At 53.5% G+C, this 15,835-nt stretch overlaps 1 protein-coding gene across 5 annotated transcripts in view; it reads left to right on the top strand.

Annotated features, from left to right (window-relative positions):
* The first annotated feature begins 6,526 nt into the window (after nt 1–6,526).
* ERBB4 (erb-b2 receptor tyrosine kinase 4) overlaps nt 6,527–15,835 on the top strand; it is a 630,546-nt gene continuing 621,237 nt past the window's right edge. For all 5 annotated transcript variants that reach the window (XR_010071879.1, XM_063340408.1, XM_063340406.1 and 2 more), the window contains exon 1: nt 6,527–6,674. Coding sequence is in view for 4 of the 5 variants with exons in the window: in XM_063340408.1 (XP_063196478.1) it covers nt 6,581–6,674 (94 nt within the window). In the remaining variant the exon portion in view is untranslated. The remainder of the gene's footprint in view (nt 6,675–15,835) is intronic.

The raw sequence follows: 15,835 nt of genomic DNA, 5'->3' as shown, positions 1-15,835 counted from the left end.
TCCCATTGTAGGTCCCCAGCTTCTCTAAACGTGGAGCTGGGGATCTCAGCCAAGCGGCAGAGCATCTTCTCTGCAGGAGATGGAGGAGGTGGGGATGCTCCCATGACACTCTTTTTCTCCCTACAGATGTTCACCGCCGTTATCTACAAAGGCAATGGGCTTCCAAAGTGCTACTCATGTCGGGGTATGGATATAGATCCTGTATTTATTGTCCTGCTTGTCCATGTGTGAAAAGAAAAGCCTGCACCTGTAAAAGCTCCTCCATGATTAACTGTCTCGACATCCATCTGAGGTGGGCTAGTTGGCATTTCCAATGGTCCCGGCTGTCTGGAGGTGAGAAGCCATCTTCTTCTTGCACAAGCTTTCTTCTTGCATGAGGTTTCGGCTGCTCATCACGCAAACGCAGGGCTGTGCTGGTAGACAAGGCGGGGGGTACCTGAGTGAGTATTTCTCTCATGCAATGCTTTTGCGTTTGCTTCAGGGTGGGCTGCAGCCCATTTGCTGACCCGCTCCGTGCTTCATGCGCCCCAGCACGTGTTGCCTGATGACCAGGGCTCCTCACCCGGCGCGGCTGACACGGAGCGTCTCTGTCACCACAGCTGACACACACTTGCTTTGTTAAATGCCATAGGATGACGCTGTGCAAGGCACAAGCTCTCTCATGCTCTCAGCTGAACAATTTACTACTGTGATGTATATATCCTTCTCCAGCCCAACAAGCAGGAGGAGCCCAGAGTTTGTTCTACATGTGCCAGCTTGGCCAGCTCTGTCCCACTTGACATTGCGAGAAGTGGTGAAAATAAAGCGAGGCGTTGACCTAATTGACCTAATGGCTTACATGTGTGATTCAAGCCTCCTCCGCGTGACACCTGGGGAGGTGCTTTGCGCTCTCAAGCTGCCTGCTGAGGTTTAGCCCAGTGCGGAGGTTTTTGCTCTGCTACACCGCAGCGCCTGCAGCCCTTCTGCCTCTGCGCCATCCCGGGCGCAAAGAAGCCCAGGGGTTTGGAAAACATGTTTGTGGCCAAAAAAATGCAGTATTTTCTGCAAATCAAATGCTCATCAGCACCTGGGAACATAACCAAAGAGTTAGGGGAGGAGAGGAGGAAACCATGCTTGATCCCACGGAAACCACAAACCCAATTTCAGACGGAAGGCAATTAGCCAGGCACTCGTTTGGTTAGGGTGGCTGCGCTACTTTGTAAGACGTGACCTTTTAATGAGCTTGGATTTAGATCTGGAGGCTGGAGCTGAGTTTCTGCTAGTTCATGCTGGCCAAAGGGAAGCACCGGCGATAAATTATTGTCAGGGTGGGTGAAGCAGCCATCGAAATGGGCTCTGTGTGTGCCCAAGTCCCGCTCTGCTCGACGGGATCATACGCTCGACCCTGCACTGTCACGCTCAGTCTCCGTCCCAAAGGCACCGGGATGCCGCAGCATCCTTGGACCAGCAGCGCTGACGCAGGCGACCGGTCCCGTGCCCGCTCCCTGGCACCGCTCTCTCCCAGCTATTTCACAACCAAATGTAAAAATCCCTGAGTTAGGCGTTTGCGGCCACACTCCCTGCAAGGGGAAGCAGTAAAAGGCTGATTTATGCGCTGAACTACAAAGGACTTTTATTGCTTCTATTTTCTTTTTAATGTAACTGTCTTGCCCTTAAATGTCTAATCCCTTTCAAACAGCCCTATGGAAGCGGCGGGGCTCAGGTATCTAGGACAGGGCTTTCCATGGGTTAAATGCGCTGTTTTCAAGAGGACCAAGATGTTCACCAGCTCCCCAGATCCCCTGTTCGCTGCCGGTATGGTCCAGCATGCCCTCCCAGGCGGCAGCTTTCTGGGTTCTCAGAGGGTTATTCCATCACTCGGAATGTTCCCTGTCCTTCCGTTTGTGTCTCACCCTGCTGAGACAGTCATGAGAACCGCTGCTCCTTTTGGGGGAGGGAAAAAAAGCCCAGGCTGCTCTAACTGAAATGGGGATTTAGGAGTTTGACTCCAGGCATATACATTTAAAGATATTGCCTAATTATTTCCTCATTTTTATTAATTACCATTAGTCATTTATGGTCCCTTTTTAATTCAACCTCTCAAGGAAAATATTACTTTAGAAAGAAAAAAAAAAAAAAGTCATTTCATGAACAATTAGCAAAAGCTACGGCTGTGCCATAAAAGAGAAATACTGGGGGGAAAGGCATGTTTCAAATCGACCGAGGCATACGAGTTGTCAGGCGGATGGAAAGCCAGCCGGGATCCTAACCAAAGGGTGATGCTGCGGAGGGGTGATTCGGACAGGGGAAAGTACGCAGCGTGGCATTGCTGGGTTCATCGGCAGGCCTGTGGTTAGTTACTGGCTTTACTAATGATTTGGAAGCAATGGGAAATGTTGTGTTAATTACATCGGAAAATGACACTAGGTTGGGAAGAGCTGAAAGCAGTGGTGTGAGCAGAGGAAAGAGCGGCGGGAGATGCCGGGAGGCTGCAGATGGGAGCGGAGGGCCGGGGGTACAACAGCCATATTTCATTCCATTCAGGCTCCAGGGTATCTTTGCGTTTTTTCTGTGATAAGAGGGCACTGGCAATGTTTGTGGATGTGGAAGGGATCCACGAGAGGTCAGACAAGAGGGTCTGGTTCAAGGCAGGCACCATGGGAAGCCTTCTCACTGCCCTGGCGGCAGGGGATGGAGCATCACCCATGGTATCAGCCAGATCCCTGCAGTACAAAAGCGATGGGCTCGGGGCTGGGGTGGGGGGGCTGATCTCAGTAGTCCTGCCTGCCTCTAGATCATACAGCGGAGCGCAATCTAGCGTGTTTAAAAGAACGCTGCAAAAGTTAACACATGGCTCTGCCTGCTGTGCAGCCCAACTGAAGAAAGAGGAGGGGAAACAAGAACCTTAAATCCAGACAAATTTAGAAACCATGTTTAATGATAATCCAGAGAAACCATACGGCAAAACCGAGGGAGCGAGCTGCCGCAAGCTGTCAGGGAGGAATCCCTCTGCCCACCGGATGCCACTGTTGCTCAACATTAAATCACACTGAGAGAACTCCTGTGGCAAGAGAATATTTGGTGTTTAAGGAGAGCCAGCGCTCCGGCCACCCAGGCGCCGCCCCTTCCAGCAACGCGCTTGCACCTTGTTCGGTGGCAGAGTTAAATCTTTTTGCAACTCGTCGTCACAGAGGTAGGCAAAGGTGGCAAAGCCAAGGACGAAGGACTGCGTAAAATTTTACTTTTACTAAGCGGGCCCTAAAAAGCCCAACCAGAGTTTTATTGCGTGGCTCCTCAGGCTGACAGTCTCCATTAACCATCGGCTAATACTGCAGAGTCAGAGCGAACCCGGTGTCACGGCCCTGCGCTATTAGAAAGCGTCCTTCGTCCCAGCAAAAGACCTCAGGGTGAGAATATTTTGCATGAAGAGCTACAGGCACAAGAGCCGAGCCTCCCGGCTCTGCATTGCAGTCGGCGTGGCGCACGCCGTCCCTCCACGCTACAAATAAATCTACAATTTCTCAGCTGGGTGCCTTTGGAAGCCACATGCTAATACGCTTATACGGGAAGAGAGACCAGACAAGGTTCAAATAAAGAGCTCATGTAATAAATAAACATGAGGTCAGTTTGGGAACAGCAATAATTGCTTTGTATGACAAGATTTGCATAGCAAACATTTGTGATTAATGTACAGCCAACGTCAGGTAAGGAGCCTTCGCTATCGTTGCTCCATCTGCACCTTCCAATCTTGAAGGTACGGCAGCTCCAGCCAGAGCAATTAGTCACTGTTTACTGAAAGGCAGATAGAGCAAAATTTTTCTGGTTCAATATTTGAGCGAGTTTCGTCCCACAGCCTCCCGTTGGATCCATTTCTGCCACAGAAAGGAATTACGCTTTCTTTTTCCTGGGGATGGCGAGGAGGAACGATTAGCATTGCTGCTAATCCCATCGGCAAGTGCGCTGGCCGGCTCCTGGCCTCTGCCGGCTGCCTCTGCTTTCCATGTTCTCATGGAAAACCCTAATGAAGATGCTAAAAACCCTGCACGTCAGGGCTCTGCTTCCCCACTGCCTTTGCTTTCTCCCGCCTCTGTGCTGGCTGAATTGCCCCCTTGCCACCGCTGCTGTATGCCGAGCTGCCGCGGGGCGCTGAGATGCGGAGCCGAGGGCAATAAGACCTCCCTCTTCACAGCCTCTTTGTGCTGAGCCCAGCTAATTCTTTTCAGCTCAAACTTTTGGCTCTTTGGCGAAAGAGCTGTAATCTCACTTGAAATACCATGTTAATTTGGGGATTTTTTTTTTTTTTTAAAGGTGAGCAAGACTCCAGCATCGCTGGAAAAGAGGCCATTTGGTGGGAGGGGGTGGGGTTGACCCTCTGAGGTTGAGTTAATTCCAATGGGAAAACTCTTCTGTTGGGGCTGGCTGGAGGGAAGATGCTTGCTGCTGAGCTCTTCCACTAAATCTGCTCACGGGTGCCAGGGAAAGCCATCAGGGACACTGGGAAGAGGAGCACTCCAAGAAGTGTTGAGTAGACCAGACAGAAAGGGGTGAAGAGAGCTCCTTCATGTTGAGGAGCTCCACAAAGGCTGGATCAGGGTGAGGAGGGTTCAAAAACTCATCTCAGAGCCCAGATTTCAGGGAAATAAAATGAAGAACTGAAGATGCTTCTACATTCTCCTCTCGCACACTTGCAGAGTTCAGTTAAGCTGTGACTGGGGCTCTGAGGACGCCAATCGACTCATCAAGAGTGATAAATGGCACCTACCGTCTCAAACCTGTGATGAGATGTTGAGATTTTCAGCCGCTGTCTTGCCAAGACAAGCCTTGCTGAGTTGCCAGTCCCCTGGACCTGTTGATGGGAGGATGTCTGTGTTGGCCTTTCAGCCCTGTGCCGGGATGGGCGATAGCAAGGGAGATGCCGTGGCAACTTGGCTGGTGCTTGCAGGACCCCTGCACTCCAGCTGTCCCCACCCTGGGTGCATCCAGGAGGTGCCACCAGGCTGGTGGTGGCCATCAAGGTGGTGGATACTTCACGCACTGGTGGGAGATGCCACCACACCTCTGAGCCCCGAGGCTTTGCTGGCGGGCTGGAAAAGGTGGCTGCTCATCGGCTGCTCCAGTGCAGAATCCACCCGCCGTGTTGGAAAGTGGGCTCCAAGGTGCCACCTCCCTGCCCCACCGCCCTTAAAACCTGGCCCTCCTTTCCACCGCTTCCACCCCAAAGCTTTCCAGCTTTTGCAAGCACCCAGCAGGAGAAGGTGGGTGGGGGTTGGGGGGTGCGGGGGCAGCACCCAGGGAGCACCCAGGGAGGAGGATGGGGAAGCTGGACCAGGCGTTCCGGGGAAGCCCAAAAGGGAGAGGAGCCTGAGGTGCTTCATGCAGTCCCTGCTGCTTTTCACACCTCACCTCCGGCCACAGCCGGCGCCAGGGGATCTATACTGGGATCGGTACCATCGGATTGACACTGGGATTGGTACCGCCAGGACTGGCACTTGGGATGGGTACCGCTGGGATGGGCACTGGGATCGGTACCGCTGGGATCGGTTCTGGGATGGGTACCACGGGATCTGCACTGGGGTCGGTACTGAGGGTTTGCTACTGGGATTGGTACCGCCGGGGTCGGCACTGGGATGGGTACCGAGGGATCAGCACCAGAGTCGGCACCGTGGGATCGCACCGGGATCAGCACCGAGGGATCGGATCGGCTCAGCCCAGCCCAGGCTCTCCATCGCCTCATCCAGCTTCTGCCTCCGCCGTCTGCTGGGGGCTCCCTCCCCTTGGCCGCTTCGGGAGGTGTCCCGGTGCCCCCCAGGGGGGCCCTCGCCACCGCCGGACGGCGGGAGAAGGGAAAACTTCCCTCTGGGTCCCCGCACGCTCGCAGACCCGCACCCGCCCGGGATTCTTCCCAAATTTCCCTCCCTCGCAAGCGCGCGCACTGCCACCCCTCACTTTTTTTAATTTTTATTATGTATTTACAGGTGAAAAAGCGGGGGCGCACACGCGTTACTCCCTCCGCCCCCCATTTTCGGCGGGGACAGGTGAACGCTGCACCAGCGCCCGGGTTTTGGCCCCCAAAGGCGAGAGCGCGCGCGCCCTCGCGCACCTGCCCCTCATTTTTTTTGCAGAGGCTGGGGCGGGGGGTGACGGGGACGTGGGAGCGCACGCGCACCCCCCCACCCCACCCCCGGGCACGCGGCAGCCCCCGCCGCCCCGCGCGGCTCCGCAGGTGCGGAGTGAGGGGGGGGGGGGGGCGGTGGCGCGGAGCGGGGCGGTCCCGCGCGGCGCCGGCCCCCGCCCGCCCCCTCGCTCCGTCCCGCCGCTCCTCCTCCCTCTCCCCCCCCCCCCCCCCCACTCCTCCTCCTCCCGCTCCCGCCGCTCCGCGCCGCTCCGCTCCGCGCGTACTGGCGGCGCAGCGCCCCGCGGCCGGCAGCGGCGGCCGCCCCGTCGGCGCCTCGGCGCGCCCGCGGAGGGGCGGCGCTGGGGGCGGCGGCTCGGCGGCGGGCAACTTTTGGGAGCCGGCGGCGGCAGCGCGGAGGCTGCGCGGGGGATGGCGGCGGCGGCGGCGGCGCTGAGGCGGCGGCGCTGAGGCAGCGGCGGCGGCGCGATGCCGGCGGCGGCCGGGGGGCTGCTGTGGTGGAGCTGCTGCGTGCTGGCGGCGGCGGCCGGGGCCCCGCGGGCCGCCGCGGCGGCGCAGGCAGGTGGGTGAGCGGCCCGGTGCGCGGCGCGGGGCGGAGGGTGGCGGCGCGGCGCCCTCCCGCCAACTTCTGCGGGAGCCCGGCGGGGCTGCGCGTCCCCGTCCCCTGCGCGGGGTGCGGGAGTTTGTTGGCGGAGTCCCGCGGAGCGGCGGCGGACAGAGCCCCTTGCGGGAGCGGCCGCGCGGCGGAGCGGAGCCGGCGGGCGCGGATCTTCCGCGCAGCCCGCCGCTTCCAGGCAGCGGCGCGGCTCCACGCGCTTACTTTATTATTATTGTTATTATCGCTGTAAGCGACAGGGCGTTCCGCGCTGGGGCTCTGCCTCGCAGCCCCTCGCAGGGCAGCCGCCCTCTCTCGGCGGCAGCTACCGGGTGTCCCCGCTCGGGTGGCGGCTGGCCGGGCTCCGGGGCCGCCCGCCGGAGCCCCCGCGGTGTCCCCGCCGGTGGCAGCCGCGCAGGTGCCGCCGCCCCGACGGGGCTGCGCGCTCCCAAACTTCGCGCTGCGCCGGGCGGAGGAGGAAGCTCTCCCCTTGCGCGTATACATTATATCTATAAGGTGTGTCCAAACACTGCTACATAAACTCCGGTCACAGTGTATTTGCCCACGGGGGAAAACGAGCAGGCGGCTTGGAAGTTAAAGCCAGAAAAGACGCATTTTCCTCTGGCAGGGTCTGCCCCCATTTTGTAACTTTCTGCAGGGAAACTTACAGCCTTGACTGGAATTGTTTTGTTTTTTTTTTTTCCTTTGGTATCGGAGCAGCGCTCGCCGCCGCCGTAGTACGGGGCTGTGCCGGTGTCATCGCCCGGGGAGGGCAGCGGGATCGCCTCCCGCTACATTGCGCTTCACGGGAGCCTTTGCCGTGAATAAAACATTAAAAGGAAATCTCTTCAATCCCTGTAACTCTTCTCTTCCCCCCCTCTCCGGTGATGCAAAATTTATGATGTTTGGGCGGTATTGGTACAACAGCTCCGCGTTCTCACAATTCAGTTTATATTTTGGGGCTTTATGTAACTGAGATGATGAGATGTTTGATGAGAGGCGAAAGCAGCGTGTCCCGGCTTTGCTTGCCTGGTTAGGCTTCGCAGGCAGTTTTGATCTCGTTGCACAGTTTACTTTTTCTGTGTGTGATTGTTTCCTAATCCTTGAAATCAGGAGGGGTGAAGCGTTGGGCGGCTGCTGCTGCTGCTTTCCCTTACGTTTTCTTTTCCTGCGGTTTGAATGGGTAAATCCTAGCTGATGGAGCATTGCATTCCTTGTTTCACAGGCTCTGGTTTGTTCTACCTTTTTGCCTGCCTCCTTGTTTACACGCAGCCTCTCTCTTCCCCTGACTTGGGACTTTTCTGTCTCAGACTTTCCCCGTAGCCTGCCCCGGTTTCAGGCAGCAGCTGTTCCTGCTGGGCTGCTCCCGCGCTCCCCAGCCCTCCTTCCCCACCGCTCGGACGTGGCTGTTGGAGTGGATGATGGTGAAGGTGCGCCCTTGCTGGATTTATACCCCGGTGAAAATAAAAGGCATCGGTCCAGGGCCGCTCACCTGCCGCCTCTGGGGAAGCCTCCTGGATCTGTGCTGCGGAAAAGCCTCTATGCCCTGCACTGTGCAAAAAAGAAAATCTCTTTGTTACAGTTATGGGGTTGGAGTGACACTTCCTATTTGGAGGGGTTTGGGCGCTGCTGTCGGCAGTGGTAGCTATTAATGGTTGGCTGCGTGGCGCTTGCTGAAACAGCGAGCCAGGCTGGACAGGTGAGCCTTGGTTTGCAAGTATTTAGGACCCCTCAGTATTTGGGCTCTCCTGCTTTTGGGAGCACCGGGATGGGGCTCTGGCCGCTTCTTTCATGTTCAGCGTGTCGAGGGAGATGATGACGCCTTTGCTCCTGCGAGTGAGCTGTTGGCCAAACTTTTGATTTCATTCTGTTGATTAGGATGCAAATACGTGAATACATTGGGCTTTTTCGTTTTTTTCTATCTCCTTGGCATTATGTGTTTGGGCATATAATGTTTGCAGTGCACAGCTCAGCCACGGTCACGTGAGCCAAACAGCTTGGGCTGTTACCTGGAAGCTGGCGAGTCTTTGTTCTGCTTGGAAATAGCTGATAAATTAATTCCTTTTTCTGATATATGGGGCTGTTGAGTTGTTAAGTAATTACAGCCAAATTAAGTTAGTGCTGTTTGAAGTATTCAACTGCTCTGAGAAATTAATTGTACTTCAAATATTTTTGCAGCTTTTTTGTTTGGGTTTTTTTTTTTTTTCAGTGAGGTGCACGTTCAGGCTGATGTATGTGCAAGGCTTTAATTTCATGCCGCTGCTCCTCTCCGGGCCGTGTCGGATGGGACGTGCCACAAGCCTTCGGAGAGATGCAGCTCCTCTCCTTTGCAGCAGCCCTCCTTGGCACCTCTCCCGTTTATTCCACCACGATGTCTATTTGATGGTTAAAATTAGGCTGAGGCTTTGCAAAGGCATGATAAATATTGACGGGGAGTTTCAGGCTGTAGCTGCCGTCAGATGACTCAGTCCCTGCAAAGGGGATGTCCCGTCTCGGCCCTTTTTCCAAAGGGGAGCGGGTGCTGTTCCAGACCCCGTGTCCCTCCTGGGAGTCCCGCTGCCCCCCCCTCCCCATGCATGTCTGGCTTCAGGGCTGTGCCGTGGGGGGTGTGTGCCTCAGCATGGTAGCCAGGGCAGGCTGCCACTGTCCCTGCGTGTCCCCCGAGGTCATTGCGAGCCAGTGCTGCTGCAGGGCAGAGGAGGCTGGATCTGGCCCTGCCTTTGGGGACATCCTCGGGGAGCCTGGGGCAGCGTTGGCACTGGGTGCACCCACCCTGCTGATACCAGCGCTGCAAAGTGCCCGAGTGGCTTAGCTGTGATTTTTTTTTTTCCTTTTATTTCCTTTTCTTTTAAAAAAAAAAAAAAAAAAAGAGATCGTAATTGAAGTATATGTGTATGGATTCTGGCATGAAGAGCTGCGCTTGTAATTAACATGAAAACAGTAATAATAAGGACATGAAATACATGCCTATGAGTAAACCAAATGAGACTGGCAGGGCGAAGCCCTTCTCCTGAACCCGCAGGGCAGTGGAGCGGGACTGGGGAGCCGCGAAAGCCGTGTTGGGTCCCCTGCGAGCATGGCAGTGCCCAGCGCCCTGCGGGTGCCCCGAGCTGGGCTGCGAGTGCTGCTCCGCACTCCTGACCTTCATTTGTAATGAAGTTGTTCTGAAATGTGCCCTCAGTTTTCTCGCAGGGAATAGCTACAGCCCTTAACTTAACTAAAATGTTTTCCTCTAGTTTGCAGGGGATGCTGGAGTTCTTTAAATTTTTTTTTTTTTTTGGAAATTCAGTAAATTTAAGCAAACCACAGCCAGCTCTCTCGCACTGTGTGTGAAAGCGCAGCCTGTCGTCGAGAGCACGCGCGTGTTCCAAGGCTTTATGGAAAAACATCTTTACGCGAGTGGCTGCCAGAGCAGGTGAGCTGCTGGGGGGGGTTGTGAGCCGTTGCTGCGGGGCGTACTGGGGCACACTGGGACGCACTGGGCAGCATGCCTGCAGCCTTGCAGCTCGAGCATCTCTAGGTGGCAGCAGCCCCCAGGAGCTCCCAGGCAGCCGGACGAGCAGCCCGGTGTTGGAGATGTGATTTCCCAGGCGCAGCACCCCTCCGCACCCTTCTCCCGGGCCGGGAGCAGCTTTTTGGGTGCCTGGAGGGGAAGGGGGGGGTGCAGGGAATGGGCCGTCCCTGGAGTCCTGTCCTCACTCCCCCTGCCCTCACTCGCAGGATCGGGGTGTGTAGTAACGTGCTGGGAGAGTAACTCGAACGCTTATGAAGTGCTTCATATCAGCAACCAAAGGAGTTGAGGTGACTGCAAGGAGTTAAGGATGATTTGATCATACTCAGAAGCGCTTAAAACAGGGAGCGAATTTCTAGGTTTATATTCTAGAGGACTCGTTAAGCTAACCAGTGAGTCAGGACCAGACCAATGGCTGGGTACCGAGGGGAGGGGGGCAACAAGTTCAAACTCGCAGTGAAGGGCACGCTCTTAACCGTGTCGTAACTGTGGTGGCAAGCTAGGGAGGAAAAAAAACCATACCCTGTCACTCAGCACTGTCAGCTCGGATCAGATGGTCCTTCTAAAACACATACACTTGCTCAAAAGTACGGTGTAGCCCATAGGTTGTTGTGGTGTTTGTTTTTTTTTCCTTTTGTAAAAATGTTCGTTCTGGTTCCTTTTCTCAAAACGCGGGTGCTTTGTCATCGCGATGAACCATCTCCTGATTTCTTTAGGCCAGTAAGGGTGAGCTGGTACGTGGTGGTTGGTGTGGAGCAATGTGGTGGTTCCCTGGAAGCTTCTGAACTTGCTTTGTGTCCTGCCTGCGCAGGTAGGGGTTTAACCTCTGCAACCGGACGGTTGTGCTCCTAAGACTCCCTGGTAGGTGATGGCGGCTCTGCAGGAGCAGCTGAGCCAGCTCTGCCCCGTGGAGCCCGCTCCTCTCACTGCGCTGAGCCAATTTGCTCGGGAAGGGAGTGGGGGCTTGTTCCTGGGATTTGCTTTTTGCCAAGGCGGGAGGAGGTGACCGCGGCTGGGCTGTTCACCGTGTGTCACACGTGTGCTGACAAGTCCTTGGGGTGTGCAACGGGCTTCTGTTTTCACTGACTTAAAAGGTTTTCCTTTTGCAAACAAGCACAGGCTGCCGGTGGATTTTATGTGTGCCCACGTAACGGAGGCTGAATTGTCCCACGGGAGCGCTGGAGTCTGCCAGAAAGATTCATCATTTCAGCAACTTTAGCTAACGTTTGTTTAGCGACTTCTTGCTTCGGCTGAACAGTTCAAGCCGTGCTCGGTGGCAGCTTCCCTGTGATGAGCCATGTGTCCACGTGATAAATGCTCTTGTTTCTGCACTGTCCACCACCTCTGCTGGGCACGTGGGCACATGCCAAGCCTCCTGAAGTCTTTGAACAGCTGCTGATATATCTATATCTATATATATCCCTTTTTTATTTTTCTCTCAGCCTGCCAGGGAAACTCGTCCTTCTTCCCACTTGGCGTGAAGGGGGTGCAAAGTCCAGGACTGATGTGTATTTGCTTGTGCATCAGTGGTCCCCGAGGGTCTGACACTGGCAGGCGTTTGGGCAGCAAAGTCTGTAATTCAAGCTACAGGAGCACATAGCAGTTGCACTGTAAACCTGTACTGTAAGAATAGTGAGAATGCAAATACGTACAAGGAATAGAAATTCATGCTGTAAGAGTATCGAGAAGTATTTTTGTTTTCCAAGGGTAAGTGCTTTTTGTTTCCATGCCCGAAGCCCATAAAAATCTAGCTCCTGACAACGGAAAAGGTGGGAAAATAAAGTAAATAAATGGGAAAGTAAGCCCCAAATTTTTAGTGGATGCAGTTCTTCTCAGAGCTATAAAAAATTATCAGTCATTGCATACTGTTTCCTTAAAGTCCTTTTTAGAGATTTCCAAGATATACTCATTTTGTGTTTGCTTCCTCTTTCTCCTGATGTCTGTGCCGCTAGGCGTACAGTGACAGAACGGGCATTTATAACTTGATCTTTCTTAATCTTTTCCTAATGAATCAGCGTTGCAACGTGGGCTCTTGTCACATGGTGACACGACTCCTGTATCTCGCCACCAGCTGGTGTTGAGCTGAGAGAAACACCGAGCTTACAGAAATCTTTCCCAAACTGCCCTGGGTTGGGCGCTGGTCTCGGGGGCCAGCCCGGAGGTGATGCAGGGAGGGGTGAGCCCTTCCTCCCCAGTGCTCACGGCTGGCTCCCAGCCACGCCAGGGTGATGCTGATGTACCTGCGCCGCTGAATGTGGGGAGCCCCTTGTCTCCCTGCTGGTACGTGGGGTGGCACCTACCCACCATAAACCTCAGTGCCTCTGTTTTTTGGAGCGTGCCCAAGCCATTGGGGCAACCACGGGAGTAAGAAAGTCAGGGACACGGGGCCGGGCAGGACGTGGTGGGGGCCGTGCCCCGAGGCAGAGCTCAGCCCCGTGCGGGCAGTGGGGCCAGGGCTGAGCTGCCCCATGGCAGGCAGGTCTCCATCCCAGGCCATGTCCCCAGCGTGGCTGGGGAGGATGCTGAGCTGAGGAACGTGCTGCTGACAGGTTTTAAATTCACGTGGGGAGGCTGCTGTGGCACTGCAGGATGTTATCTGACCCTTTGCCCGCAGCTGCTGGGCTAAACTGCCTAATAAATGTCTATTGAGAGCTGCGATACCTGACCTCTCTCCTTTTTTTGCCCCTACCCTGAGTGTTGTGGCGCTGTGATTCGTGAAGGGAGAGGGTCGAGTTGGAGGGAGGTTGAAGAAGAAAGTTTGCACGCTGTAAAAAGAAATAAACCCCTTCTGAACGAACTTGTGTTACGAACAAGTTGGAGAAGCCCGAAGCTCCATGAAATGGCACGGCCGCCTTGGCTGCAGCATTGCTGCAAGAGAGCATAGGGCTCTTGTGGATGGGGTTGGTGACGATACAGCGGGTAAAGCTCTGAAACCTGTCCCTGTCCTACCGCCTTTCGGCATGGCTTGGCTCCTGCCGCTTCTCCCGGCCTCTCCAAATGGTGCTTCCGCACCTTTGTCCCCTCTTTTCCCAAGAAAGCCGCTCCTGTGGGGCAGGCACCTCTCGCTGGTGTGTGCAGCCTGGTGAGGAGCCCAAGCAGACGTTGCTTGTGCGCTTTGCATTTAAACGTGCCCTGAAATACCTCGCCGTGCAGAGCTGAATGTGCCGGGAAGAGATCCGCGGCGGCATTTTGGTGGCTTTAACCCCAGTGAGCTGCCGAGGACTTTCTCCCGTGGACGCAGCTCTTGCGGCAGGAGCCGGCCCCGGCGGGATAGAGCCGTTTTGGTGCACGAAGGAAAAAATCATCACACTTAACTTGATACACATCCTAATGTTCAATTTCCATTAATTGAAATTACGTTGAAATATTGAACGTTTTAAGCATAAAAGTTTATGTACCATGGTTAGTATGCTAATGGAATATTTTAGTAATCTTTTAAGGTTAGCCTCGCAGCAGATGCAATGCTAAGCGTTTGTAAGAGTTACTTTGCTTTAACCCCTTTTCCGAGAGCATCCATATCCTGGCGACTCTTCATGGGCTGCTCTGTGGCTTCCATCCAGCTATAATTTTAAGCATTTATTTATTTATTTATCCGTTCCGCTATGCAAAGTTGAATTGTGGATATTTTTCCTTATTATCTTTGGCAGTAAAAATGTATATATCTAAATTTAAATTGCTGTTTGCTGAGGATATGTGACAGTATTCAGAATTCAGTATTATTTTATTATCTCTTTGAAAGGATAAAAAAAGGCTCGTTTATTTGAAGAGATATTTCTGTAGCGCATAAAAATACCAGTGAAGTAGCTAACGTTTTCCAGTTGTTGTTGACTTCAAATTTAGCAACCATTGTCCCTGTTGATATATTTGATGCTCTAAAAATGTACTTGCCATTAAGTAGGAAGCTGAAGTGATTGGTAGGCAGATAATATTCTTTAGTAGCTATTAATAATGCTCGGAGGACATACGCATTGGAGGGTATGGAAAAAGCCATGGAATTGTGTAGGAAGGAGGCAAAAATAATGTATATGGCTGCTTTATTTGAAAGCCGCCTTTATTACCCTATCTGTCTGCACCACAGCGATCGCTGCCCGAATTAGCGCATCGCGAGCGGGAGAAACCGATCCGCAAACAGAATGGTGTGCAGCTAATTTTGTTTAGCAAATTGAGATCTGATCCCTGCTCTTTCCCAGCCTCTGCGAGCAGACTCCGTGCCCGTGAAAAGCCTGGGGGATCTGGTTCTGCCGGGGGCGGCCGTGTGCTGTGGGCTGGGAGTCGTTCCCCCCCACCTAGAGCCAGCGGAGCTCATGGGAACGCGGGAATTAATATCCCATTTGGGGAAAAAGGAAATTTTCAAAAGCAACATAAATCCTTTGCAGCTTTTTTCTCTCCTTTTGCCTGTTCCTTGGGGCAGGGGAGGGCTTTCGTGCCGGCGCCGGTGTGCCCCTGGTTGCTGCAACTTTTTCCCTGGATTCCTCCATGCGGAGGATTTTTTTTTGGTCTCCCAAACCAGAGAGTTTCTGGGCTGCTCTGCCAGTTGCGAGTGTTTGGGTATTCTTGTGCTACACGTTTAAAACTGCTCCCAGCTCCCGCAGCCCTGCCGGGGTCTGGTCTGGATCAGGAAGATCGTATGAGAAAAATGTAAAATTATTAGAGTCTATAAATAGTGGCGATAACTTCTACGGCATTTACATTGCCCTCGTGCTGCGTAACACGCTGAAGCCACAGGCTGGGTTTGCTTCTAGTGTTGCTTCACGTGTCGCTGTAGAACCTCGTTATGTCGCGATATAACAAGCAGCTGCTGCATTGATAATTGCAGTGCAGGTGTGTGGGGGGTGTCTTTCTGGAGTTGCTGACAACTGTAGTGATGCTTTACGGTGTCTGTGCCTCTGTCCAGCTTCTCAGAAAGGAAACAAAATGGGGTCTGTCCTGAATATTTCTGGCTGCCCAACTCGAACCTTTAATAAAACAGCTTCTTAAATAGCCTTTTATTAGCATTTGCTTTCTTGTAGTAACTAAAGATTGGGCACAGAAGGAGAATGCTTTTTTTTTTTTTCTTCTTGGGTTTTTTTTTTTTGGAAGATTTACAAATAGATACAGTGTTATTGGCCTCAAATTTCGTCGTGTTAATTTTATCCCAAGATCTTGAAGTTGTGAGAATCTCAGTCTTCGCATGAAGAATAAAAAGCATCTTTAGCTGCCCTGCGTGCAGAGTAAAGTTAAAACTCTTGTAGTTTGAGAAACAGGGGAAAAAGTCCAAGAACTTGTTTCATAAGCCATAGTTTTAAACTCATTTGTAAGATTTTTATGCAGGGGCTGGTTGCCTTATGGTTGTGCAATGCCTGGCACATGTTGCTGGTGATTTTGGAGATGGAAACAGGGGTTTATTAAGACTCTTAATAGCTTTAGTCCAGTTGCTGCCATGACATGTGGTTAAGGCATTAAAATATATGGGTTATGCCTCATGCTACAGTAGAGCAATTACTGTGTAGGTGTCCTTCGATACTGGAAAATGATCTTGCCAAACTTTTGCTGTGAACTTGAATAATCTCAGCCTCTCTGAGGGCCCACAGAAATGAGGAGGGCGGGGGGGAGTGTCATGAAGAGCAGCTTTCTTGAA

The sequence above is a fragment of the Chroicocephalus ridibundus genome, chromosome 7, assembly GCF_963924245.1.
Source record: "Chroicocephalus ridibundus chromosome 7, bChrRid1.1, whole genome shotgun sequence".
In the NCBI taxonomy this organism is placed as follows: Eukaryota; Metazoa; Chordata; class Aves; order Charadriiformes; family Laridae; genus Chroicocephalus; species Chroicocephalus ridibundus.
Note: the sequence above shows the minus strand (reverse complement) of the source record. Positions and strands in the feature narration are given on the sequence as shown.